At 44.2% G+C, this 24,319-nt stretch overlaps 1 protein-coding gene across 4 annotated transcripts in view; it reads right to left on the bottom strand.

Annotated features, from left to right (window-relative positions):
• Positions 1-24,319, bottom strand: part of LOC112228465 (cell adhesion molecule 1) — a 495,694-nt gene that overhangs the window by 31,397 nt on the left and 439,978 nt on the right. For 2 of the 4 annotated variants that reach the window (XM_042309109.1, XM_042309110.1), the window contains one exon: positions 9,336-9,368. The exons of the other annotated variants lie outside the window; for them this stretch is intronic. In XM_042309109.1, coding sequence (XP_042165043.1) covers positions 9,336-9,368 — 33 coding nt within the window. The remainder of the gene's footprint in view (positions 1-9,335; positions 9,369-24,319) is intronic. 4 annotated transcript variants of the gene reach the window in all.

The raw sequence follows: 24,319 nt of genomic DNA, 5'->3' as shown, positions 1-24,319 counted from the left end.
ATAAGCAAAATATACACTGTTATTAGAGAGGAGAAACATCTCCAAAACTGTGAAAGGGCACCAAAACAACAAGAAGAACACATTTTGCAATACTTCTGCGACAGACTAATATTTCACAGTGACCTGTGTGAAACGTGTTAGGTTGGCGTCTTTGTATTTTGTTGGCGTCTTTGTGACTAAAATCTTTTTTTAGACCACTGAAAGAATTTTCTGAACAGGTTTCTGAGAAGAGTTGCAAAAACACAGGTTAATCAATATTTTCTATCTCGCCGATAAAGAAAAGCCATAATACTATTCTCAGAACCAAGAGAGAGATGCATGGGTCTTACAGGTCACAAACATTGATTTAGCAGTCGGAGTGAAATAAATCTGCTTGACATTTTACATTAAAACACATTTCACACCAAACTTGGCATTATTTTAAGAATTTGAAGAAATTAGATTAATTGTGTGTGTGTACACAATACCATACACCCCCCATCTACTTTCCCAGATTAGCTTTACATGTACACATACAGTACAAGTCAAAAGTGGTATACTGAAGATAGCCCTATTTGGTAAAAGACCAAGTCCATATTATGGCAAGAACAGCTCAAATGAGCAAAGAGAAACGACAGTCCATCATTACCTTAAGACATGAAGGTCAGTTAATGTGGAACATTTCAAGAACTTTGAAAGTTTCTTCAAGTGCAGTCGCAAAAACCATCAAGCGCTATGATGAAACTGGCTCTCCTGAGGACCGCCACAGGAAATGAAGACCCAGAATTACCTCTGCTGTAGAGGATAAGTTCATTAGAGTTCCTTGTGTTATCTTAACATGACACAACGACTAGGTTCCAGTATAACAGTGTTTACTAAACCGTATTTCCACAGTACATGGTTGCCATTGCACTCAGGCCAGGTCCATCAACAGTGAGACTACCGCGCAGGCGTACTAATAACAGAGTGATAGCACCGTAATAACAGAAATATAGGGATACTTTAAACATGAAGTTAACAAACTGCACCTCAGATTGCAGCCAAAATAAATGCTTCACATAGTTCAAGTAATAGACATCTCAACATCAACTATTCAGAGGAGACTGTGTGAATCAGACCTTCATGGTCAAACTGCTGCAAAGAAACCACTACTAAAAGGACACCAATAAGAGGAGACTTGCTTGGGCCAAGAAACACAAGCAAAGGACATTAGACCGGTGGAAATCTGTCCTTTGGTCTGATGAGTCCAAACTTGCGATTTTTGGTTCCAACCACTGTGTCTTTGTGAGACGCAGAGTAGGGGAACGGATGGTTCCCACCGTAAAGCATGGAGGAGGTGGTGTGATAGTGTGGGGGTGCTTTGCTGGTGACACTGTCATGATTTATTTAGAATTCAAGGCACACTTAACCAGCATGGCTACTCCAGCATTCTGCAGCGATACACCATTTAATCTGGTTTGCGCTTTGTGGGACTATCATTTGCGACCCGTTTCAGGAAACAAGGTGTAATGTCGCAAGTCATGACTTCACAGGAGAGCCATTTGGACGTAAACAATTTTTAAAAATCAAAATGCATTGTTTGGCAGAAATGCCTTCTCGAATAAGTGAACCTTCATGTGCCTTAATAACAAACTTTTATGCCATCTGTAAATACGAATAAAGTTGTTAAATTACGAGCCTAGTTGGTTTTCCCGCTAACCATGATTAACTGAGATAATGAGTGGGCTGGACATGTAGAGATTATGAGTTTCAGATTGTTCTGCGGTGTAGCATCGTGTCTATAAAATGAGCTGCTCGTTTTACGTAAATAATCCATTCTACTGCAGTTTTTTCAAAAGATATAAAGTTAGCCATGGAGAACTGCAAATATTATCAGTTGTGATGGACTACTTTCTGGAGGACGATCGTGCCATGCTGACTCTCTCCGACTCTGAAAATGAATCAGACGTTGAGGAAGTTACCGATTTAGGTTAAAAAAAACACGTTTTTTTGAAGAAGAAGACATTGTAGTCTTCTGATGACAGTAATGGGGAAGAAACGGCGATCAACAGTGTTGTTGTCACGGAAGAAGTTCAGTGGAATTTCTGTGGAAACTACACAGAAATGACACAGGACGTCTTATTTAATGAAAGGGGTTGCAGTCTGCCATGAAGCCAGCTACAGTTTCAGATATTATACGTTTCTAATTTTGTCAGGAAGTTGTTTTCATTGCAAATTTAAGCTTGCTGTTAGCTAGCTAGCTGAAGTTCGATGAATGGCTTGCTAGCTAACGTTGAACCTATTTGGTTAACTTTAGCTAGCAATGACAATTGGTTTGTATTGCTAGTACTCTATGGATTGGAATTATAGTTCAAATCAAATCAAATGTATTTATATAGCCCTTCTTACATCAGCTGATATCTCAAAGTGCTGTATAGAAACCCAGCCTAAACCCCAAACAGCAAGCAATGCAGGTGTAGAAGCACGGTGGCTAGGAAAAACTCCCTAGAAAGGCCAAAACCTAGGAAGAAACCTAGAGAGGAACCAGGCTATGAGGGGTGGCCAGTCCTCTTCTGGCTGTGCCGGGTGGATATTATAACTGTCACGCCCTGGTCTAAGTATTTTGTGTTTTTCTTCATGTATTGGGTCAGGCCAGGGTGTGGCATGGGGTTTTTGTATTGTGGTGTGTTTTGTCTTGGGGTTTTGGTGTGTGTGTATTGGGATTGTAGCTAGTGGGGTTATCTAGCAAAGTCTATGGCTGTCTGGAGTGGTTCTCAATCAGAGGCAGGTGTTTATCGTTGTCTCTGATTGGGAACCATATTTAGGCAGCCATATTCTTTGAGTTTGTCGTGGGTGATTGTCCTTAGTATCCTGATGTCCTTGGTCTGTGTTAGTTTACACAAGTATAGGCTGTTTCGGTTTTCGTTACGTTTATTGTTTTGTAGTGTTTAGTGTGTTTGTCATTAAACATGAATCGTAATCTACACACTGCATTTTGGTCCGACTCTCCTTCACACCTAGAAAAACGTAACAATAACAGAACATGGCCAATATGTTCAAATGTTCATAAATGACCAGCAAGGTCAAATTATAATAATCACAGTAGTTATCGAGGGTGCAACAAGTCAGCACCTCAGGAGTAAATGTCAGATGGCTTTTCATAGCCAATCATTAAGAGTATCTCTACCGCTCCTGCTGTCTCTAGAGAGTTGAAAACAGCAGGTCTGGGACAGGTAGCACGTCCGGTGAACAGGTCAGGGTTCCATAGCCACAGGCAGAACCGTTCATTCTTTAGCTAGCTAGCTAACGTTAAAGTGGCATGTCTAAACAAAAGACCCCAAGTTAAAGCTCGCTGTTAGCTAGCTAATGTTAGCTGACGTTAGATTTCTGGCTAGCTAGCTAACATTACGTGTATATTACCTCAATTACCTTGTCTAACCGGTGCCCCCGCACATTGATTCTGTACCGGTACCCCCTGTATATAGCCTCGCTACTGTTATTGTATGGTTGCTCCTTAATTATTTGTTGTTAATTTTTAAAATATATATTTTACTTCAGTTTATTTTAGTAAATACTTTTAACGGTTGAGTTTGATATAAATTATCTAAAAACGTTCACTTTAACATATGATTAAACCCTAATTTACATAACCTGAGCATAATCTTGAATACAGTGTGGGTGTCATTGTAACGGTTTTCTAGTGGTGATGAAGGAGAGTCGGACCAAACTGCAGCGTGTCGATTGCGATCCATATTTATTAAACAAAACGTAAACACGACTAAACACTAAACACTACAAAACAATAAACGTAATGAAAACCGAAAACAGCCTATCTAGTGCAAACTAACAGAGAGTACAAGTAAGACACTAAGGACAATCACCCACGACAAACTCAAAGAATATGGCTGCCTAAATATGGTTCCCAATCAGAGACAACGATAAGCACCTGCCTCTGATTGAGAACCACTCCAGACAGCCATAGACCTTGCTAGACAACCCACTAAGCTACAATCCCAATACCACCACCAAAACCCCAAGACAAACACACCACAATTACAAAAACCCCATGCCACACCCTGGCCTGACCAAATACATAAAGATAAACACAAAATACTTTGACCAGGGCGTGACAGAACCCCCCTAAGGTGCGGACTCCCGAACGCACCTCAAAACAATAGGGAGGGTCCGGGTGGGCGTCTGTCCATGGTGGCGGCTCCGGCGCGGGGACGTGGACCCCACTCCTTTAATGTCTTAGTCCCCTCTCCCTTCGTCCCTGGATAGTCCACCCTCGCCGCCGACCATGGCCTAGTAGTCCCCACCCAGAACCCCACTGGACTGAGGAGCAGATCGGGACTGAAGGACAGCTCGGGACCGAGGCAGCTCGGGACTGAGGGGAAGCTCGGGAGTGAGAGAAAGCTCAGGAGTGAGAGAAAGCTCAGGAGTGAGAGAAAGCTCAGGAGTGAGAGAAAGCTCAGGAGTGAGAGGAAGCTCAGGAGTGAGAGGAAGCTCAGGAGTGAGAGGAAGCTCAGGAGTGAGAGGAAGCTCAGGAGTGAGAGGAAGCTCAGGAGTGAGAGGAAGCTCAGGAGTGAGAGGAAGCTCAGGCAGGTAGATAGATCTACCAGCTCCTGGCTGGCTGGTGGTTTCAGCAGATCCTGGCTGACTGGCAGATCCTGGCTGACTGGCAGATCCTGGCTGACTGGCAGATCTGGAAGAGTCTGGTTGACTGGCAGATCTGGAAGAGTCTGGTTGACTGGCAGATCTGGAAGAGTCTGGTTGACTGGCAGATCTGGAAGAGTCTGGTTGACTGGCAGATCTGGCGGCGCTGGGCAGACTGGCGGCGCTGGGCAGACTGGCGGCGCTGGGCAGACTGGCGATGCTGGGCAGACTGGCGGCGCTGGGCAGACTGGCGGCGCTGGGCATACTGGCGGTGCTGGGCAGACTGACGACGCTGGGCAGACTGACGACGCTGGGCAGACTGACGACGCTGGGCAGACTGACGACGCTGGGCAGACTGGCGATGCTGGGCAGACTGGCGATGCTGGGCAGACTGACGGCGCTGGGCAGACTGGCGACGCTGGGCAGACTGGCGACGCTGGGCAGACTGGCGATGCTGGGCAGACTGACGGCGCTGGGCAGACTGGGGGCACTGGCGGCGCTGGGCAGACTGGCGGCACTAGCTGCTCCATATAGGCTGACAGCTCTGGCGGCTTCTTACAGACTGACCGCTCTGGCGGCTCCGTGCTGACTGGCAGCTCCTTGCAGACTGGCAGCTCCTTACAGACTGGCAGCTCCGTGCAGACTGACAGCTCCGTGCAGACTGACAGCTCCTTGCAGACTGGCAGCTCCATGCAGACTGGCAGCTCCATGCAGACTGGCAGCTCCATGCAGACTGGCAGCTCCATGCAGACTGGCTGCTCCATGCAGACTGGCTGCTCCATGCAGACTGACAGCTCTGGCTGCTTCATGCAGACTGACATCTCTGGCTGCTCCATGTAGACTGGCTGCTTCATGCAGACTGGCAGCTCGGGCTGCTTCATGTAGACTGACAGCTCTGGCTGCTCCATGCGGACTGACAGCTCTGGCTGCTCCATGTAGACTGACTGCTTCATGCAGACTGGCAGCTCGGGCTGCTTCATGTAGACTGACAGCTCTGGCTGCTCCATGCAGACTGACAGCTCTGACTGTTCCATGCAGACTGACAGCTCTGGCTGCTTCATGCAGACTGGCAGCTCTGGCTGCTCCATGTAGACTGGCTGCTTCATGCAGACTGGCAGCTCGGGCTGCTTCATGTAGACTGACAGCTCTGGCTGCTCCTTGCAGACTGGCAGCTCCATGCAGACTGGCAGCTCTGGCTGCTCCATGCAGACTGACAGCTCTGGCTGCTCCATGCAGACTGACAGCTCTGGCTGCTTCATGCAGACTGGCAGCTCTGGCTGCTCCATGCAGACTGGCAGCTCTGGCTGCTCCATGCAGACTGGCTGCTTCATGCAGACTGGCAGCTCTGGCTGCTCCATGCAGACTGACAGCTCTGGCTGCTCCATGCAGACTGACAGCTCTGGCTGCTCCTTGCAGACTGCCAGCTCTGGCTGCTCCTTGCAGACTGGCAGCTCTGGCTGCTCCATGCAGACTGACAGCTCTGGCTGCTCCATGCAGACTGACATCTCTGGCTGCTCCATGCAGACTGACATCTCTGGCTGCTCCATGCAGACTGACATCTCTGGCTGCTCTATGCAGACTGACATCTCTGGCTGCTCTATGCGGACTGACAGCTCTGGCTGCTCTATGCGGACTGACAGCTCTGGCTGCTCCATGCAGGCTGGCAGCTCTGGCTTCTCCATGCAGGCTGGCAGCTCTGGCTGCGCTGAACAGGCGGGAGACTCCGGCAGCGTAGGAGAGGAGAAAGGCTCTGGCTGCGCTAAACAGGCGGGAGGCTCCGGCAGCGCTGTAGAGGAGGAAGGCTCTGGCTGCGCTGAACAGGCGGGAGGATCCGGCAGCGCTGTAGAGGAGAAAGGCTCTGGCTGCGCTAAACAGGCGGGAGACTCCAGCAGCGCAGGAGAGGAGAAAAGCGCTGGCTGCGCTGAACAGGCAAGGCACACTGAAGGCCTGGTGCATGGTGCTGGAACTGGTGGTACTGGATCGAGGACACGCACAGGAAGCCTGGAGCGGGGAGCTGCTACCGGAGGACTGGAGTGTGGAGGTAGCACAGGATGGGCTAGACCGTGAAGGCGTACTGGAGATCTTGAGAGCAGTGTTGGCACAGGATGTGCAAGGCTAGGGATGTGCACAGGAGGCCTGGTGCGTGAGGCTGGCACCAACTTCACCAGCCGACTAACACGCACCTCAGGACGAGTATGGAGCGCTAACCCAGGTGCCATCAAATCCCCAACACGTTCCGTCGGGCGAATTCCATGCAAAAAGCACCAACACAGCAACTCCCTCATTTCTCTCTCCTCCAATTTCCCCATTAACTCCTTCACAGTCTCTGGTTCTGGTCTCCTCCTTGGCTCCTCACGATAAACAGGGAGAGTTGGCTCAGGTCTGACTCCTGACTCTGCCACACTCTCCCTGAGCCCCCCCAAGAAATTTTTGGGGCTGATTCTCAGGCTTCCATCCGCTACGCCGTGCTGCCTCCTCATATCTGCGCCTCTCAGCTTTCGCCGCCTCCAGTTCTTCCTTGGGGCGGCGATATTCTCCAGGCTGAGCCCAGGGTCCTTTACCGTCCAGTTCTTCCTCCCATGTCCATTTCTCCAGGTGGTGCAGCCTCTCCCACTGCAGCTGCTGCTGCTCCTGCTGCTGCTGCCTCTGTTGCCTCTCCTGTGGTTCCTGCCTGTTAACACGCTGCTTGGTCCGTTGGTGGTGGGTGATTCTGTAACGGTTTTCTAGTGGTGATGAAGGAGAGTCGGACCAAACTGCAGCGTGTCGATTGCGATCCATATTTATTAAACAAAACGTAAACACGACTAAACACTAAACACTACAAAACAATAAACGTAATGAAAACCGAAAACAGCCTATCTAGTGCAAACTAACAGAGAGTACAAGTAAGACACTAAGGACAATCACCCACGACAAACTCAAAGAATATGGCTGCCTAAATATGGTTCCCAATCAGAGACAACGATAAGCACCTGCCTCTGATTGAGAACCACTCCAGACAGCCATAGACCTTGCTAGACAACCCACTAAGCTACAATCCCAATACCACCACCAAAACCCCAAGACAAACACACCACAATTACAAAAACCCCATGCCACACCCTGGCCTGACCAAATACATAAAGATAAACACAAAATACTTTGACCAGGGCGTGACAGTCATTTCAATCATATTGAACTTGAGGTTGTACATCCCTTTGGGGCGGCAGGGTATCCTAGTGGATAGAGCGTTGGACAAGTTACCAAAAGGTTGCAAGTTCAAATCCCCAAGCTGACAAGGTACAAATCTGTCATTCTGCCCCTGAACAGGTAGTTAGCCCACTGTTCCTAGGCCGTCATTGAAAATAAGAATTTGTTCTTAACTGACTTGCCTAGTTAAATAAAGGTAACAAATAAAAATTATAAATACAATTCAGAGAATGGACCTATCCCTTCAGACCACAGAAATTTAGCTGGTGTCCGTTAATATTGGTTAGTTTGTCAGAACTCTGCAGCAACAGCTCGTGTTCTGAGCCAATGGGGATTAGCTGATAGAATGTGATGAAGGCCAAGGGTTTAATTAACGTATTACCCTATGTAGATATTAGCCTACATAATCACAGGAGAGATGTATCAACACAGGTGCCTAAAAATACATGAACTTGAGGTTGTACATCTCTATGTATAATTCATATGCGCTCCGAGGGTTATAAGGGTAGTTTTCTTCCAAAAAACACCAGTATTAAGTGTATTTTCTGCCGAATACAAAATTGTCTTGCCATCTGAGCTCTGTGAATAGTTTGTTGCTTGTGCCTTATGTTGATGGAAACAAAGTGGTAATTGTCTGGCAAACTGAACTACGCTGTCTGAGTACCTGAGTGGTAGCTAAAGGTTTGTGATGTATCACCTTAAGAAACCAGCCATTTAGACATAATTTAAATTAATTAAAAAGATTTTCGAGGCGGGTTATTATTTATTCCTTTTGGGTGCAAAATGAGGACACTTAAGGCATACTTCAACAAGGAAGAATGCACCCTCATGGAGATTTTGAGTGGGCATTTTGATTAAAGAAACCCAAATGGGGTGATTTGGGATTTAAGGTGAACCAGCAAGGGTTTCTAACACTGATGGCCAGAAAGACAGACGGAAGGACAGGAAGACAGACAGAAAAAAGGATGGATAGCCATACGATAGCCTGGTCCCATTCGGTATGTGCTGCAGCTAACTCTTCTCTCGTTGTCATGGCATACAGGTTTGGCATTGCAAGCTACGAACACATAGAGGAGTTATCTAAAAGCACAAACTGGCTAACCGGACCAGCAGGCTTGTCATACAAATGCCCAACCCCAAATTGACCCCTAACTCCTCTCTTATAGGGGAATTGGGCCGACATAATATGTATCAGCAATGCTGTCAAAATTCCACCTAGCCTATCAAAGGGCAAGATGGAGCTAATACCATATTGGCTATATCTTTCTGATTCTTTCAGATCTGTGTGTAGGGGCTAGGTGATGTTTTGGGATTGAGCAATAGATGTAAAAACAGACAGAAAAACACATATAGACAAACAAGCAGAGACAGACGAATGAAACCATAGCAAGTCATCTTTTCATGTAGTGGCAGAGAGTACAGTAGAGTAATCAAAGGAGAGCAAGACATTAAAACAGCGCTGGTAATCAGGTGCCATGCTGTGGTGGGGCATGCTGTGGTGGGCAGAAGAAAAAGAGGGAAGAGAAACCAACCGTGAGCTGCGGGTTCAGCGCTGGGCGTAGTATCTGAGCACACGAGGGCGAAGGAGAGGAGCGAAGCGGAGGAGCAGTGGTGGTGGTGGAGGGAGGAAGGGAACAGGTGGCATGCAAAAAAAGGAGAAATGGGGGCGGGAGGGAGGGAGAAAACAAATGGAACCCATAAGCAAGCATTTAGAGACCAGTACACGACAAGGACTAAGACATGAGGCTTGAGGGAAATCAAAGAGAATCAAGGTAGCACAAAGATAAAGCACAACACAAACATATCGTACGTCACACCGTGAGGGGAGCGCCAAAGCGTTTGCGTGGTACACAGACAGCTCATCAATAGAATACAACTGCACACACACACTCCTGCATTATGTGGGAGGCCAGTGTGGACATATGTGATTCTGGGGTGTTGGGGGAAAACATTTCACATATTTTGGTATGGCTGTGCATATTTCGATCGATATGACATGACTTTGGGAATCTCAATAAATTACAACAGCTGAAACAACCTTTGTCAAAAGCAATCATACTAACCTTGATGTGACAAACTGCAATGTTACAGGGCATGCATACTACCAATTGGGCCTTTGAGTTAGGAAATAAAAAATGTTTTGGTTCCTTAGAGGAGAGAAAATATCAATTTTTCGCAGTCTAAAGCACTGCATATGAAAACCTTCACCCGTTTTTAATATTTCAGTGACAAATATTATATTTTCATGATCAAGAGTATTCCAATGAATTTGCAGAGGACATTAGGTGATAAAACAAACACTGTTCTATCTCTGCAGCCAATAAATCGGAATTTGCTGTTTATTTAATTTATCCTTTCAACTATAAATATCCATGATGGATCAATATAAACAAGCCATTAGTTTTGCTGTTGCCTGTACACATTGAAATTCACAATGTACTATCGCAAATGAGTCTAATGCATGGAAGATCTTTGTCATTGTCCCCATGCGGTGCAGTTGTGGGGACACAAGCAAAGGTTGTTTTCCCTTTACCAGACTTTTACTTCATCAGACCTTGAGGTGCAGGAAACTGTAAAGCTTGTTATGCAATGTCAATCGCTGCAAGAGTGTGGTGTAACTCCATATTCTGCTCCCTCTCCAGGGAGATTAAACCAACATCTAGTTGTAATCCGATTGTGGTCTTTTGATGATTTTGGGTACAGTTTTACCAGTTTCCTCTGTGTTTATCCAAAATTTTAGGAAACAAAGGAGATACAATTTGACTGCGCTCCACCGTATCGGTGTAGGGGGAGATGGGAACAGGGGGACTGACTGCGATTGAGTCCCAAATGGCACAATACATATTGCCTTCAGAAAGTATTCATACCCCTCGACTTGTTCCCAATGCTTTGTTGATGCAGATTTGAATTAAACTGGATTTAATAGTATTTCTTTATCTACACAATATTTTGTCTAAGTGGAAGATTTTTATTTATCAAGGAAAAATAAATGAAAAAACACTAATATGCACTACATGGCCAAAAGTTAGTGGACACCCCTTCAAATTTGTGGATTCAGCAATTTCAGCCACACCCGTCGCTGACAGGTGTATACAATCGAACACACAGCCATGCAATCTCCATAAACAAACATTGGCAGTAGAATGTCCCATACTGAAGATCTGTTGACTATCAACGTGGCACCCAATATGGGATGCCACCTTTTCAACAAGTCAGTTCGTTCAATTTCTGCACTGCTAGAGCTGACCCGGTCAACTGTAAGTGCTTTTATTGTGAAGTGGAAACATCTATAAGCAACAATTGATCAGCCGCGAAGTGGTAGGCCACACAAGCTCACAGAACGGGAATGCAGAGTGCTGAAGCGCATAACGTATAAAAATGATCTGTCTCCGGTTGCAACACTCACTACCGAGTTCCAAACTGCCTCTGGAAACAATGTCAGCACAATAACTGCTCGTCGGGAGCTTAATGAAATGGGTTTTCATGGTCGAGCACCCGCACGCACACAAGCCTAAGATCACCATGCACAATGCCTAGCGTCGGCTGGAGTGGTGTAAAGACCGCTGCCATTGGACTCTGGAGTGTCGAATCAAGCTTCACCATCTGGCAGTCTGATGGACGAATCTGGGTTTGGCGGATGCCAGGAGAACGCTACCTGCCCAAAAGCATAGTGCCAACTGTAAAGTTTGGTGGAGGAGAAATAATGGTCTGGGGCTGTTTTTCATGGTTCGGGCTAGGCCCCTTAGTTCCAGTGAAGGGAAATCTTAATGCTCCAGCTTACAATTACATTCTAGATGATTTTGTGATTCCAACTTTGTGGCAACACTTTCCTGTTTCAGCATGACAATGCCCCTGTGCACAAAACAAGGTCCATACAGAAATGGTTTGGTGAGATCGGTGTGGAAGAACTTGACTGGCCTGCACAAAGCCCTGACCTCAACCCCATCGAACACCTTTGTGATGAATTGGAACGGCAACTTCAGTTTCCGACCTCACTAATGCTCTTGTGGCTGAATGGAAGCAAGTCCCCGCAGCAATGTTTCAACATCTAGTGGAAAGCATTCCCAGAAGAGTGGAGGCTGTAATAGCAGCTAAAGGGGGACCAACTCTATATTAATGCCCATGATTTTGAGATGTTCAATGATCAGGTGTCCACATACTTTTAGCCATGCAGTGTATCTTTGTTAGATAAGTATTCAACCCCCTGCGTCAATACATGTTAAAATCACCTTTGGAAGTGATTACAGCTGAGTCTTTTTGGGTAAGAGCTTTGCACACCTGGAAAGTTCAATATTAGCCTTTAAAAAATATATATATTATTTTTAAGCTTTGTCAAGTTGGTTGTTGATCATTGCTAGACCATTTCCAAGTCTTGCCAGAGATTTTCAAGACGATTTAAGTCACTTTAAATAGGCCACTCAGGAACATTCAAAGTCGTCTTGGTAAGCAACTCCAGTGTATATTTGACCTTCATTTTTAAAATTTGTCTCCCAGCGTCTGTTGGAAAGCAGACTGAAATAGGTTTTCCTCTAGGATTTTGCCTGTGCTTAGCTCTATTCCATTTATTTTTAGCCTAAAAAAACTCCCTCGGCGTTGCTGATGACGAGCATATCCATAACACGATGCAGCCACCACCATGCTTGAAAATATGAAGAGTGGTACTCAGTGATGTGTTGTGTTGGATTTTCCCCAAACATAATGCTTTGTATTCAGGACAAAAAGTTAATTTCTTTCCCACATGTTTTGCAGTATTACTTTAGTACCTTATTGCAAACAGAATGCATGTTTTGGAATATTTTTATTCTGCAAAACTTCCTTCTTTTCACCCTGTCATTTAGGTTAGTATTGTGGAGTACTACAATGTTGTTGATCCAGCCTCAGTTTTCTCCCATCACAGCCATTAAGCTCTGTAACTGTTTTAAAGTCACCATTGTCACCATTGTTCACCTCATGGTGAAATCCCTGAGCGGTTTCCTTTCTCTCCGGCAACAGAGTTAGGAAGGACGCCTGTATCTTTGTGTCTGTTTATTTTTACCCATCTACCAATAGGTGTCCTTCTTTGCGAGGCATTGGAAACATATTTAGTCTTGTGCTTAAAATGCACTACTTGAGGTACCTTACAGATAATTGTATGTGTGGGGTACAGAGATGGGGGAAATGACAAAAAAGAATAATGTTAACCACTATTGCACACAGAGTGAGTCCATGCAATGTATTATGTGACTTGTTAAGCAAATGTTTACTCCTGAACTAATTTAGGCTTGCCATAACGAAGGGGTTGAATACTTATTGAGTAAAGACATTTCAGCTTTTATTTTTTAATTTGTAAAAAATTCTCACCAAAAAATCCGCTTTGACATTGTGGACTATTGTGTGTAGATCAGTGGCACAAAATCTCAATTCAATCAATTTTACATTTCTGAAGGCACTGTAGTAGTGAATTATATAGTGAAAATAGTGCTATTTGGGACATCCTGGGATGAAACACAGAGGACTCGGCTGCTTTTAGAAATGCATGGAGATGTCTGCTTGCCAATCAAAGCAGCCTGTCAGGTAACATGGTTTCTCACTGTTTATCAAAGCAGGCCTGTACCCAACCAATGTTAGATTTGTTGTTGAGAAACCTGTCAACAAACACAGATACTATCTAGCGCATCATAAATCACGTGAACAAGGTCAATGTGTCAATATTGGTAACATAACAACAATATATGTATCAAACATATCTAATTCAGACAGGTTTGACACCATCTCAGTCATGGTTAAGTCGGGTCTGGATGCATTTCCAGAGGTATATGTAAACAGACCACCCATGTTGACTCTGTTTCCCTTTCTTATCTACTGTAGACATAAGAGTGAGTGGAGGGAGGTGTTCTCACTTTCCATACCACTCTTCTCACTACCTCTCATGTTGCATCATTGCGCTGTGCCAAGGAGTGCAGGCTTCTCTACACTTCTACATATCAAACCGTCAGGGACACGAGAGTTAACGCTTCGCTTCCCTCGTATTTATTGCCAAAGGAACAGGGAATGGGGAGAGATCTCAGAAGGCAAGACCAGATAAAGTCCCTATCAGAGACTATTCTTATGGCCCTCCAGAAGAAACACATTGTAGTCTGTGTTAAGTAATACCACAGGCCTCCAGTTAGGATGACAGCTCTTTAGCATAATCACTTGAGGAGCTTCTCAGCGAAGCCACTGGCTGTGTCTGAATACCCGTACTTGCGTTCTAAATAGTAGGCATTTTGGGTATGCAAAAAATGATATTATGTGAAATTTTGAGCATGCTTCAAATGCCAGGAGGTAATACTAATTTCAGTTTTTCATCTAGTAGAATTCGCTGCACACTATTGAGGATAAGAATCGTCTTTTGAGACGTGTGTTTGATAATAGCTGATAATCAGCAGAGGGGACGAGCTGCACCAAAATTAACGAATGACGGGAATCAACGTAATTGAGTGACTACGCATTCTTAGTAGGATGACCCTAGTATGCTGATATGTGTTGTTTAATAGTCTGTAGTACGATTAGTAGACAGTATGCAGTTTAAGTATGTAGTAGGCAAGCAAGATTTCGGACACTGCCATTGTTTCACCTCCTCGGCTTGCGCTTTAAAATGTATTCTGACCTTTTAAAAAGGGGACACTCCACTGCTCGGCTTTTTACTAGCTTCTTTGCAGCTGCTACTCCTACACGGACCGCTCCTAGCGCTTCCTTTATTGGGCTGATTGTAGGCCAGATCACCTCTGGTACGCTTGAAAGTAGAATGAGTTATCAAAGAGGAGCAGACTGCGTGTCCTCAGGACGGAGGGAAGAGAAAGACGGAGCGGTTCAATGACAGTGTCCTGAAACAAGTAGGCATGAAGAAAAGAGAATCAAACGTCTGGCACAGTCAAATCGATCTACATTTTAAGACGTAGTACGACATCACAGCCTCTGAGGTCTAGTAAAATCTTTTCGGGAAAGACGGGCTCTAAGCAGTCCTCTTAAAACAGCTGGAGGGGCTTCTCAAAGGGCTCCGCTAGGGATGTGTCCTGGTTATGTGTGCTACACTAGCCTGCTATGCGGTAGTAATATATCGCTGCTCATTCAAATCAAGCAATACAATAAGGCATCTGTCTCTGCAACCCTCAGTCATTGGTGGCCCCTGGATGTCTGCTAACCCCATTACTTGGCTGTGACTGCTGCACCAGCCGGTCAATATGTCTACTGATGAGCTATCGCCAGCCCATGGTTCGGACCTCCTCCTCCTTCTCCCTTTCTTTCTCTTGCCTTGTGTCGCAGGTCACCTGAGGCACTAGCGTCCTTGCTGACATCAGCAGCTAACATCAGCAGACGTGACAATGGGCTACTGATAATACCACTGCACCACAACCTCTGCAAAGCCTATTCTGGTTGACAGTACATATGAGAGAATCCCCACTGGAACCAGTGTCTGCACTGTAGAAGTAAAATGCCCACAGTTATATCATGCTTTTTAGTCAAGGAGGCTTGATATGGGTTTGATAAGAGTCAAAATCAGTGGTGTAGTGGAGGGTAAACACACATTAAGATTGCAAATAATCCTGCAGCAACAGGAAACGTGAATTATTATGTGGATTATAATTATCTGACATTTTTGTAGGGGCTGTTCCATTTTTCGTTAGGGCAAATCAAGTCTGAAATTTAAGAGAGTACATTAGGCGTAAAATGCTTTTGCAAAGTGTTTACCCACCTTTTGCGAAAACAATTATTGAAAGCATTACTTTACTCACTGCGAATGGTGATCAGCGTTTAAACAATTTTTTAACACTACATAACTGGTAAAAATAAAAATCTTTAGTGGAGTACATTAACTGAGGAAAGATACAGACATGGTCAGCTGCAAGGAAGAACTGAGATTTGGAAGGCAAAGCCCCTCCAATTCGTTCATGATGACCGTCTCAAGCTAATATTTTTTTTATGTTCAGAGCTTTCTTAGTGCACTTCTGTATCAGTTCTACCTCACATTTCAATGTAATTAATTAAGATATGACCCTCTGGATAAACACTACATGACCAAAAGTATGTGGATACCTGCTTCTCGAACATCTCATTCCAAAAACATGAGCATTAATATGGAGTTGGTCCCCCCTTTTCTGCTATAACAGCCTCCAATCTTCTGGGAAGGCTTTCCACTAGATGTTAGAACATTGCTGCGTGGACTTGCTTCCATTCAGCCACAACAACATTAGTGAGGTCGGGCACTGATGTTGGGCAATTAAGCCTGGCTCCCAGTCGGCGTTCAATGGGGTTGAGGTCAGGGCTCTGTGCAGGCCAGTCATGTTCTTCCACACCGATCTCGACAAACCATTGTCATACTGAAACAGAAAAGGGCCTTCCCAATACTCTTGCCACAAAGTTGGAAGCACAGAATCGTCTAGAACGTCATTATATGCTGTAGCGTTAAGATATCCCTTCACTGGCACTAAGGGGCCTAGCCCGAACCATGAACAACAGCCCCAAACCATTATTCCTCCTCCACCAAACTTTACAGTTCTCACTATGCATCTTGGCAAGTAGCGCTATTCTGGCATCTCACAAACACAGATTTCTCCGACGGATTGCACGTGATGATCTTAGGCTTGTGTGTGGCTGCTCAGCCATGGAAACCCATTTCATGAAGCTCCAGATGAACAGTACTTGTGCTGACATTGCTTCCAGAGGCAGTTTTGAAGTCTGTAGAGTGTCGCAACCGAGAACAGGCGATTTTTACCCGCTACGCGCTTCAGAACTCAGAGGTCCCGTTCTGTGAGATTGCTAGTTTCCATTTCACAATAACAGCACTTACAGTTGAACGGTGCTGTTCTAGCAGGACAGACATTTGATTTACAGACTTTTTGGAAAGGTGACATCCTATGACGGTACCACGTTGAAAGTCACTGAGCGGAGAGAATCTCTATGGAGATTGCATGGCGGTGTGCTCAGTTTTATATACCTGTCAGAAACGGGTGTGGCTGAACTTTTCTATATACAGTGCATTCAGAAAGTATTCAGACATCATGACTTTTTCCACATTTTGTTACGTTACAGCCTTATTCAAACATTTTTTTTATTAAACACACACAATACCCCATAATGACAAAGCAAAAACAGGTTTTTAGAAATGTTTGCTAATTAAAAAATAAAAACGAAATAACACATTTACGTAAGTATTAAGACCCTTTACTCAGTACTTTATTGAAGCACCTTTGGCAACGATTACAGCATCAAGTATTCTTGGGTATGACGCTTCAAGCTTGGTACACCTGTATTTGGGGAATTTCTCCCATTCTTCTCTGCAGATCCTCTCAAGCTCTGTCTGGTTGGATGAGGAGCGTTGCTGCACAGCTATTTCCAGGTCTCTCCAGAGATGTTCGATCAGGTTCAAGTCCTGCCTCTCGCTGGGCCACTCAAGGACATTAAGAGACTTGTCCCAAAGCCACTAATGAGTTGCCATGGCTGTGTGCTTAGTGTCGTTGTCCTGTTGGAAGGTGAACCTTTGCCCCATTTTGAGGTCCTGAGCGCTCTGGAGCAGGTTTTCATCAAGAATCTCCCTGTACTTTGCTCCGTTCATCTTTGCCTCGATCCTGACTAGTCTCCCAGTCGCTGGCGCTGGTGGTGGCAACCTGATGCTACATACAATACCCATGATGACAAAGCAAAAACAGCTTTTTACACTTAAAAAAAAAACTGCAATATTACTTTTACATAAGTATTCAGACCCTTTACTCAGTACTTTGTTGAATAACCTTTTGCAGAGATTACAGCCTCGAGTGTTCTTGGGTATGATGCTACAATCTTGGCACACCTGAATTTGGGGAGTTTCTCCCATCCTTCTCTGCAGATTCTCTCAAGCTCTGTCAGGTTGGATGAGGAGTGTCACTGCACGGCTATTTTCAGGTCTCTACAGAGATGTTCAATCAGGTTCAAGTCCAGGCTCTGGCTGGGCCACTCAAGGACATTTCCTCCAGAAGTGACGCTTGGCATTCAGGCCAAAGATTTCAATCTTGGTTTCATCAGACCAGAGAATCTTGTTTCTCATGGTCAGTCTTTCGGGTGCCTTTTTGCAAACTCCAAGCGGAATGTCATGAGACTTTTACTTAGGAGTGGTTTCCGTCTGGCCACTCTACCATAAAGGCCTGATTGGTGGAGTGCTACAGAGAAGGTTGTCCTTATGGAAGGTTCTCCCATCTCCACAGAGGAACTATGGTGCTCTGTCAGTGTGACCATCGGGGTCTTGTTCACCTCCCTGACCAAGGCCCTTCTCCCCGATTGCTCAGTTTGGCCGGGCGGCCAGCCCTAGGAAGAGTGTTGGAGGTTCTAGACTTCTTCCATTTAAGAATGATGGAGGCCACTGTGTTCTTGGGGATTTTCAATGCTGCAGACATTTTTTTTGGTACCTTTACCCAGATCTGTGCCTTGACTCAATCCTGCCTCGGAGCTCGGACAATTCCTTCGACCTCGTGGCTTGGTTTTTGCTTTGACATGAACTGTCAACTGTGGGACCTTATATAGACAGGTGTGTGCCTTTCCAAATAATGTCCAATCAATTGAATTAACCAATCAAGTTATAGAAACATCTTAAGGATGATCAATGGAAACAGGATGCAACTGAGCTCAATTTTGAGTCTCATAGCAAAGGGTCTGAATACTTATGTAAATAAGATATTTGTTTTTTAGTTTTAATACATGTGCAAAACATTTTAAAAACTGGTTTTCACTTTGTCATTATGGGGTATTGTGTGTAGATTGCTGAGAAGAAAAAAATATTTTAGAATAAGGCTGTAACGTAACAAAATGTAGAAAAAGTCAAGGGGTCTGAATACTTTCCGACAGCACTGTATAGTCCATTCTTATTCTGTTAGTGGATGGTTACAGCAATCACTACAGAATGACATTGCTTTGGCCACAGATTATATTAATCATAAACTTCCCAACATTCTATATTTAAATTAACTTGACATCAATGATCTTGCTTAATTGACATCAATTATCAGAGAATGTCCATTCAAATCAAGGTGTAAATACAACAAAAATGTAAGAATCAATCCTTCTGTTGATGCGCACACACACACCAAGCTTCATTGTTGTAGGACGTAGGTGATTCAGGCCTAGCTAGCTGATTACCTTCCCCAGCCTGCTTTATGAGTTCCATCTCCTTGGAGCCATCATGGAGCGCAAACATTGCCTCAAATAACAATATACCTCTACATAAAAAAGACGTATTGGGTGCATTTCTGTGTTTGCATGTTGCTAAGCCTAATAAATTCAGCGGGATGCGCTCAATGAGCGGTGTATCACACAACTGCAGTTGTTGTTTTCCCCCATTGTAATGCAATTGACCTTTAGTGAATTAGCCCATCCTCTACCAGCGAGCCATCCCTCTCTGTCCCTGCTTTATGCTGCTGGAAAGAATCAAGAGAAATTGACAACTCTATCTTGCAAGTGCTTGTGCAGGCAAGGGCAATTCATTTGTTCAATCCCAAAATCAGTTTACCAGATGGTGTTTATGCAATTTAAGTATTGACAAAAGCGTTTTTGTTGTTGTCGTTTTTATGTTTGGAGAGGGGTGAAATTAATTGGTTGCCGTCTCTGTTTATAGCTTTTCATCAATTAACAGGCGGTGGCACCTCTGTCTCCTAATTCATTTCCGTTTTATTAGCGGGGGTACATTTTATTAATGGCTTTTTCTGTCTCCCAAACGCTGCTTTACGAGTGTCTATTTACGTTGCTGGGTTGAGCTGACTGTAATTCTCTGACATCTCGTTTTGGTACATCATTAGTCATATACTGTATTTAAGCTGAGAGAGAACGGGAGCGAAGAAGTAAGGGGAGGGAGGGAAGGAGAGCAAGGGATAGAGAAAGAGAGGGGAGAGTAGGAGAGAGAGGGAGCCAGAGAGAATGCTAGAGAGTTGTATGAAGAGAGAGCAGGAAAGATAGAGGTAGGGAGTATTCTAGATGACTGAGTGTCTTGGTATCTGTGGACTTTTCCAAACAGGAGTGGGTTCGCATTAGAGATGACATTAGAGATGACAGTAACTACTGTTGCCCCTGACTACCAAAAGGACAACGGCCTGCCCTTAGGACAGGGCCAGCACAAAACGCTGCATGTCAAGCGGAAAAGCTCTTGCTTTGCCTTTCTGACTGACATAAAGATAGAGAAGGAGATGGAGGGAACGAATAAGGGAACAGAAGAAATGGAGGGAAACAATACAAAGAGGGAGGGCAAGAATAAGGGAAGCTGAAAGAAAGATTTGGTAGGAAGAATGCTTTGGGAATAGGACCAAAAAAAACGCGCGATAAAGGGAGGGATAAAGTAGATGGGAAAGGGTAAAAATGGAGACATACAAGATAGAACGAGAGCGAGCTTTGGCCTTTAATCACATTTGCAAAAGCTTTTTAAAAGCAAAAATAAATAAAAAATAATGGCAAAATATCGATAAACATACATTTCAGAGCTGTGTTTAGAGGGCATTTTTATTTATTTATTAATGACATCTGTCCCTCGTGCGGATGGTAGTGAGCAAGGTCCTTCCATATAGCCATTTATTTGCTGTGTAAATGGCAATTTAGTAATATCTAAATGTCACCTCCTGAAGCCGCTGAGCACCTTAGTCTTGAGTTGAGGCTATAATAGATTTTCTATAAAAGTGCAGTATACCCCCATTCCAGTCTCCTTATAGCCAGTTTATCAAAAATGTATTACATTTCTAAGTGGCATCTACCCCGCGGGGGCTTTGATAGATTTGCTTGCCGCTACTGCCTCTGATCTATACGCATCTGTGCTTGTGGAGAAATATAATCAGCCGGCAGAGCGCATAACGTCCATAAGAGATTGTTCCTTCACATCTAAATACACAGAAATAATGTTAAAAGTTAAAAGCAAAAAGACGACCTGGGAAAGATACCAGTAAATGGGGTTTATCTTTCTAATTATGACGAGTCGGCCATGTTGAGGTCCACTTTATTAAGTGCAACAACATAGGAACAATGTGTCATCATTATTTACAGTGCAGTATGTCTACAGCATGTGCAAGTTAAGTTTGTCACTGCGTTCCTGCATAAGTAAACGTTATTCTCAGTAAGTGTTCAGTGCATTAACGTCTATAATCGTGCAGGAATGCTGCACTGCGGCTGACCCATTGCTTCCAACTCATTGGGGTGTGTCACCGGACAACCGGACCAGGAAGATTTGAATTCACTGGCCATTTAATAAACATCTTTTGGGTGCATAATCCATTAGGGCGTCCATCCACTGTGCTCAGAATGACAGAAATCACATTTAGATTATGGTAATTAATCAGAATATGTAACTCCTCATTTTCAAACAATTGGCAAAATGTCATTCGCGGGAAAACTCTATTCTAAACAGCGCACCTGATGACTGTGGTTCCATATGTGACAGAAATGAAAATCTCCGTTAGAAACTTACACTGAACAAAAATCGCAGCTTGCAAAAAAAATCGCAGCTTGCAACAATTTCAACAATTTCCAGTTACAGTTCGTGTAAGGAAATCAGTCAATTGAAATAAATGAATTAGGCCCTAATCTATGGATTTCACATGAATGGGCAGAAGAACACAGCCATTGTTGGGCTTGGGCCCACCCACTTGGGAGCCAGGCCCAGCCAATCGGAATGAGTTTTTCCCTCAAAAGGGCTTTATTACAGACAGAAATAACCCTCAGTTTCATCCTCTGTCCGGACGGCTGGTCTCAGACAATCCTGCAGGTGATGAAGCTGGATGTGAAGATCCTGGGCTGGCGTGGTTACACGTGGTCTGTGGTTGTGAGGTCGGTTGGGCGTACTGCCAAATTCTCTAAAACAACGTTGGAGGTGGCATATGGTAGAGAAATGAACATTTAATTGTCTGGAAACAGCTCTGGTGGACATTCCTGCAGTCAGCATGCCAATTGCAAGCTTCCTCAAAACTTAAGACATCTGTGGCAATGTATTGCGTGACAAAACTGCACATTTCAAAGTGGCCTTTTATTGTCCTCAGCACAAGGTGCATCTGTGTAATGATCATGCTGTTTAATCAGCTTCTTGATATGCCACACCTGTCAGGTGGATGGATTATCTTGACAGAGGAGAAATGCTCACTAACTGGGGTGTAAACAAATTTGTGCATAACATTTGAGCGAAACAAGCTTTTTGTGTATGGAACATTTCAGGGATATTTTATTTCAGCTCATGAAACATGGGACCAACACTTTACATGTTGTGTTTATATTTTTGTTCAGTATACATAAAGCAGACAAATAAAAATAGTAGAAAATTAGATAAATTCAGGTTCTTTCAATTGCATTCATCCTCCCTTTCGATATGTCTTGAACTACTCTTTTTATCAATTCCCCATTATATACGTTTACTATTAGTGACATACAGTATCAGTCAAAAGTTTGGATATGCCTACTCATTCAAGGGTTTTTCTTTATTTTTACTATTTTCTACATTGTAGAATAATAGTGAAGACATCAAAACTATGAAATAACACATATGGAATCATCTAGTAACCAAAACAGTGTTAAACAAAGCAAAATATATTTCAGATTTTAGATTCTTCAAAGTATCCACCGTTTGAACAATAAAATACCTCATATTATTTTATTGCGATACTAGATTACATGAGTCTGACAAAGCAGGTAACAGCCTACTTAGACACACCCACTTGTTTGGTGTGAGTAGAAGGTGTAACTAATCAGCATCGTCATTAGGCCTTTGGTCTTTCACTTAATCCAATCAGATGGCATAATCGAGCACAATGCCTGTTTTTTCCAGGTCTAGGTTTGTTCCAACCGTGCGGAGAAACGTCTGTCAGAGACTTTGATTGTATTTCTAGTTCATGGCGGCTCTGCTCAAACACCAGTTGTAAAGTGTTGTTTTGTTTATGCACAATCAGGAGATTTGAAATTGCAATGCCAAAAATGGCCTTTAGCAACTGTTTCTGACAATGAGTGTCATTATGAACAAAGAGAGACAATCGTGCATTTACTAAGCGTTGCAAATGGCTTTATGTGGCACTAAGCTGAAAATCTAATACAATCAAATGGTTATAGTTAGTCCACAATAGTATGGCAACCGAGATGTCATAATAGAGTTGACAAATGATTTACGATGACATCATCGTCTTGTCATGCACATATTAGCGATTGGACTGAGAAAGGAAATACAGTTGGCGATAGTGACAGGTCACATCCATGTCCATTACTCACTTAACAGAATGTTTCAACATCAATTATAGATCAACTGGCAGCCTGCAAATACTAGGGCTCGTTGTCAAAAAGCGTCTCAGAGTAGAAGTGCTGATCTAGGATCAGGTCTCCCTCCCTGTCCATGTAGTCTTATTCATTTTTACCTCATAGGCAAAACTAATCATAGATCAGCACTCTTACTCTGAGACAGTCAGTACATGTGGTCCCAGATCTAGAGGACTCATTGGTATCTTGTCAGTGTTTCTCCAAGACAAAAACAATTAAAGTCTGTTTTGTTTGGGGGGCTTAAAAGTAAGCCGAAGCAGTAGTAAGGACAAACATTGAATCTGCAGTAACTGGTGAGCTAAGGTAGCAGGAATTGCAACAGAAAAATAAAATCTATTGCCTGTTCATTGCATCAGGTACAACATGATACAAGAAAGGCAGGGGAGAGATCAGAGCTAAATATATCCATGTACCTCCTTTCTGTATAATAGCCATAACAGGAAATAGGATCAAACGAGTGACTCCATGCAATGATAACATCAGTGCTCAGCATTTACAACGGCGGCTCCAAAGGCTAACAAAAGTTTAGTCGAGCACCGAGCTGAACTTTAACATATCACTTTACCGCTAACTGCGGTCATTGTGAATGCATTCTCGCGACAGCGCAAGGGGACAGTTAATTTTTCGCATATTGCTTTTGCATAAGGCAAATATATTTTGAGGAGTGACAAGGGACCTGAACTTTTCTGGTCGAAGTGAGACGCACCTCACTAGAGGAAATAAGAGTATACGGCTCTACAATATATGAATGTAAATGGAAGAGAAGGCAGTCGTGCGCCTGTCCCAGTCCCAGCTTTCTTGTCTGAACGTTTGAAAATAGGAAACACAAAAGAGTCAGACAGGACGGGATACAGCCCCAGATCGTGATAAGATTGTGGGAGCAACGAGAGAGAGAGGAGAGAGGGGGAGAAGGGAGAGGAAGATGTTGAGAGGGAGAGAAAGGGAGAAAGAGAGAAGGAGAGAGAAAGGGGGAGAAGGGAGAGGGAGATGGTGAGAGGGAGAGAAAGAGAGAAAGAGAGAGGGGGAGAAGGGAGATGGTGAGAGGGAGAGAAAGAGAGAAAGAGAGAGGGGGAGAAGGGAGATGGTGAGAGGGAGAGAAAGAGAGAAAGAGAGAGGGAGAGAAAGGGAGAAAGAGAGAGGGAGAGAGAGGGGGAGAAGGGAGATGGTGAGTGGGAGAGAAAGGGAGAAAGAGAGAGGGAGAGGGGGAGAAGGGAGATGGTGAGTGGGAGAGAAAGGGAGAGAGAAAGCGGGTGAACAT

Source organism: Oncorhynchus tshawytscha, linkage group LG30, assembly GCF_018296145.1.
Source record: "Oncorhynchus tshawytscha isolate Ot180627B linkage group LG30, Otsh_v2.0, whole genome shotgun sequence".
Lineage (NCBI taxonomy): Eukaryota > Metazoa > Chordata > Actinopteri > Salmoniformes > Salmonidae > Oncorhynchus > Oncorhynchus tshawytscha.
This window is presented reverse-complemented; position numbering and strand designations above follow the sequence as displayed.